The sequence below is a fragment of the Crocuta crocuta genome, unplaced genomic scaffold, assembly GCF_008692635.1.
Source record: "Crocuta crocuta isolate KB4526 unplaced genomic scaffold, BGI_CrCroc_1.0 scaffold598, whole genome shotgun sequence".
Classification (NCBI taxonomy): Eukaryota; Metazoa; Chordata; class Mammalia; order Carnivora; family Hyaenidae; genus Crocuta; species Crocuta crocuta.
In genome coordinates, this window is record NW_027532848.1 from 1,341,431 (window position 1) to 1,344,964 (window position 3,534).

At 44.5% G+C, this 3,534-nt stretch overlaps 1 protein-coding gene across 1 annotated transcript in view; it reads left to right on the forward strand.

The window, feature by feature from the left end:
* The window catches only part of DMD (dystrophin), a 637,032-nt gene extending 633,504 nt beyond the window's left edge, over positions 1 to 3,528 (forward strand). The window contains exon 29 of the mRNA XM_077745468.1: positions 3,088 to 3,528. Within this exon, the coding sequence (XP_077601594.1) occupies positions 3,088 to 3,099 (12 nt within the window). The 3' untranslated portion in view covers positions 3,100 to 3,528. The remainder of the gene's footprint in view (positions 1 to 3,087) is intronic.
* The last annotated feature ends 6 nt before the right edge of the window (positions 3,529 to 3,534 follow it).

Genomic DNA, 3,534 nt, shown 5'->3' on the forward strand with positions numbered 1-3,534 from the left:
TACTGAGGTCTTGGGTCTGTGCCAGAAACTCTCAGTTCCAATCACTGTGGAAAACACCTCCCTCCGGCCGTGGTGGCGCGTGAGACGAAATGTGTTGCGGTCAGCGCCAGCCCGGAAAAACATACAACCGCCCTCGTGTTCGATGCATGGTGCCTTTGTGTTCAGCAATCCCTGCTTAAGAATGGATTAAATTAATACTTTCTACAGACGTATCTTTATGTCAACTTGTGCCTGCAGCAGACTGCAAATGCCTAAATCCTACCTGCTTCTCAGGGCCCCTCATGTTCATAGCACGAGATTTTAATTTTGACTTCAGAAAAATCTGTCAGGTAAAATTAATGGCCTCACTAATGTTCTGCCTTCCACACACGGATAATAGAACCGGGATCCAAATCTGTTTTCTGTATCCCTTTCACACTGTAGCTTTATGCCTCCAGGGACTGAGTTATGATTCTTTGGGGCAGTATTTTGTCAAGGAGATAGAATTTTTTTTTCTGGCTCTAATGAAAACCTCCATGAAAAACACTGCAGTCGTTAGTCTGGTGAAGCAGGTATTTGTAAATAAAGTAACCAAAGGTATAATATAGATACAGTGAGGTGACTCTGAACGGTCTTCATTTTCCTAGCACAGGGACAGCCGTGAGGTCACTTATGAACACTGCAAACCATCCAGACAGGTTCAAGGCCACCTGATGTTTTGTGGGAGTGAGCGTGGTGTAGTTAAGAATAATGAAGCTCTCTTTTGCCTAGTAACTTTTTAAATAGCAGAGACCCCTAGAAATGATGCCTCTTGAGAATGTCAAGGATGTGCCCCCCCGGGTAGGAACCGAACACCATTCCACAGACTAGAGGCGGCACATACGGGGCCAGGTGATCCCTAAACGCATGAACTGCAGTCCACACTGCCTAGCCCCCAAGCTCAAGTAAAAGAAGTATTTTTTGATTATTATCAATAAGCCAGTGGGGCAAAGGAATTCTTACCTGTTCCGTCTGTATTTGGTAATACATGTTCTATCTCCCAGGTGGGCCAGCCTCCAGTTAGAAGTGGGTAATGAGAAATAGTTTGAGTTCTGTTCACTTATCAGCTTGTAAGGGTCTCAGGTTTTGTTTTTCCTGGCTTCATTAATTGCTGCTAAGACTGCACGTAATTAAAATTTTGTAGGTAGCCCACTCGTTTTCAGTCACACACAAGTAATTGGGCAGATTTCCCAGGGTTGCCAGGCAGTCAAAAACAGATACAAGGGGGTGCAGGGCCCTGAGTGGCTCAGTCGGTTAAGTGTCTGACCCCCACCCAGGTCATGATCTTGCTGTTCGTGGGTTCAAGCCCCACATCAGGCTCTGTGCCGACAGTGTGGACCCTGCTTGGGACCCTCCCTTGCCCTCTCTCTCTGCCCCTTTCCTGCTCTCTCTCAGAAAAAATAAATAACCTTAAAAAAAAAAAAAAAAGAAAGAAGGGCAGCCCTTGAACCTGGCCACATCAGGTTAAGTGTCTGTGCTCTAAGGAGCAGCCAAGGGCCCACCGTGTCCTCTGGTGGTTTGGATGGGTTAGGAAAGCCAAAGCTCGTTCCCATCCTCGCTGGAGGACTGCCACACTGCTGCCTCACTCTAGGAAGAGTACACCTGCTTTGCTTCTGCACCCAAAATAGCACACCCGTTTTGCTTTTCTATTTGCAGCCTCAACCGAAATCCAGAGTGGTTTTTTTTTGTTTTTTTTTTTTAAACACAGCCAGATCTCACTGGAACTCTGCATAAATNAGAGACAGCGCTTGAGCAGGAGAGGGACAGAGAGAGGGAGACACAGAATCTAAAACAGGCTCCGGGCCCAAGCTGTCAGCACAGAGGCGAATGTGGGGCTCGAACCCACACACTGCAAGATCAGGACCTGAGCCAAAGTCACTTAACCGACTGAACCACCCGGGCGTCCATCTCTTGCGTGTATTTAAAAACTGCTATGTCTCTTGCAATAAACATCAGAGCAGAATACCTGCTCTGGTCTATCTTTAATTTTTACAAGGATTTTAACAGTGATGAGAATGTATATAAAGTTGATACATGGCAAAGTAGTAATAACCTAGTCAAGCATTTTTAGTTCCAAAGGCAGTACTCCAAGAGTAGAATGATTTACTAACGTCCAGGAATTAAAATTAGCCATATGAAACTATGGGACATGTGTGAAACGGCAAGTCATAAACTAGGTCTCAAATGATCAGACTCTAGATGTGAATCTGGCCCCCGAGTCCCAGACACACCGTGCTGCTTTTGTGCCCCATGCTCAGGGACTCACTTGAGGCCGCGTCACATTATTACAAGGCTGTTGTGACAGCTAACCCTCAGCTAGGAGGAGAACAAAACATGGATTCACAGGATCCCCAAATCCATGCTTTCCATGTAGGTCCTTTCCTAATTAGGCTCAAGAGTAATTGGAATGAAAAGGGATTCTTAGGATGAAGCTTCCAAATTCCAATATTAATATGCAAAACGGTTGATTCGAGAGTTTCTCAATTGCAGTAAAAGCAGGGAGAAAACAGTCTCCTCTGCGGTAGCCTCAGAATGAGCCAGCAGCTTGCAACAGCATGGAAATGACGGTTCCAGATCTCCGTCGTGGTGGTAGCGATGATCCTGGCGATGGCAGTGGTGATAGTTATGGTGGCGGTGGTTTGGGAATACAGAAAGTTCGAAAACCAGGAAATAGTACGTCATCTCCCACAGCAAGGTGGAGAAAGGGACATCCCGTCCTATGACACTCCTGTTAGGAGGGGAACCTTGTGCTTCTCCGTGGAACCCTTTTGCTAGATATTTCCATCGCAAAGATGAGTGCACTCGCTGACACTCTTCCATTCAAATGACCACAGTAGCCTGATCCAGTATTAAGCTGATACTAACCACGTGGAATGGCTTCATTAACAAGGCTTTGCTCCTTCCTGGAAACTGGTGAAAAATCAAATCCTGTCGTGTAGACCCTCAAGCCGGCTTCTGTGTTGTCTGCACCTAGAAGTGGGGAAGGATTTCCCCACTCTTTGACGGCAAAGAGTCAGGGTCATGTTACCTACACCTAGTGTCAAGCGTCTCTTTCTCTTTGTTTTCCAGGACACAATGTAGGAAGCCTTTTCCACTTGGCAGATGATGTGGGCAGAGCGATGGAGTCCTTAGTGTCAGTCATGACAGACGAAGAAGGGGCAGAATAAATGTTTTACAACTCCTGATTCCCGCATGGTTTTTATAATATTCATACAACAAAGAGGATTAGACAGTAAGAGTTTACAAGAAAAAAATCTATATTTTTGTGAAGGGTAGTGGTACTTTACTGTAGATTTCAGTAGTTTCTAAGTCTGTTATTGTTTTGTTAACAATGGCAGGTTTTACACGTCTATGCAATTGTACAAAAAAGTTATAAGAAAACTACATGTAAAATCTTGATAGCTAAATAACTTGCCATTTCTTTATATGGAACGCATTTTGGGTTGTTTAAAAATTTATAACAGTTATAAAGAAAGATTGTAAACTAATGTATGCTTTAGAAAAAAAAAAGTTGTT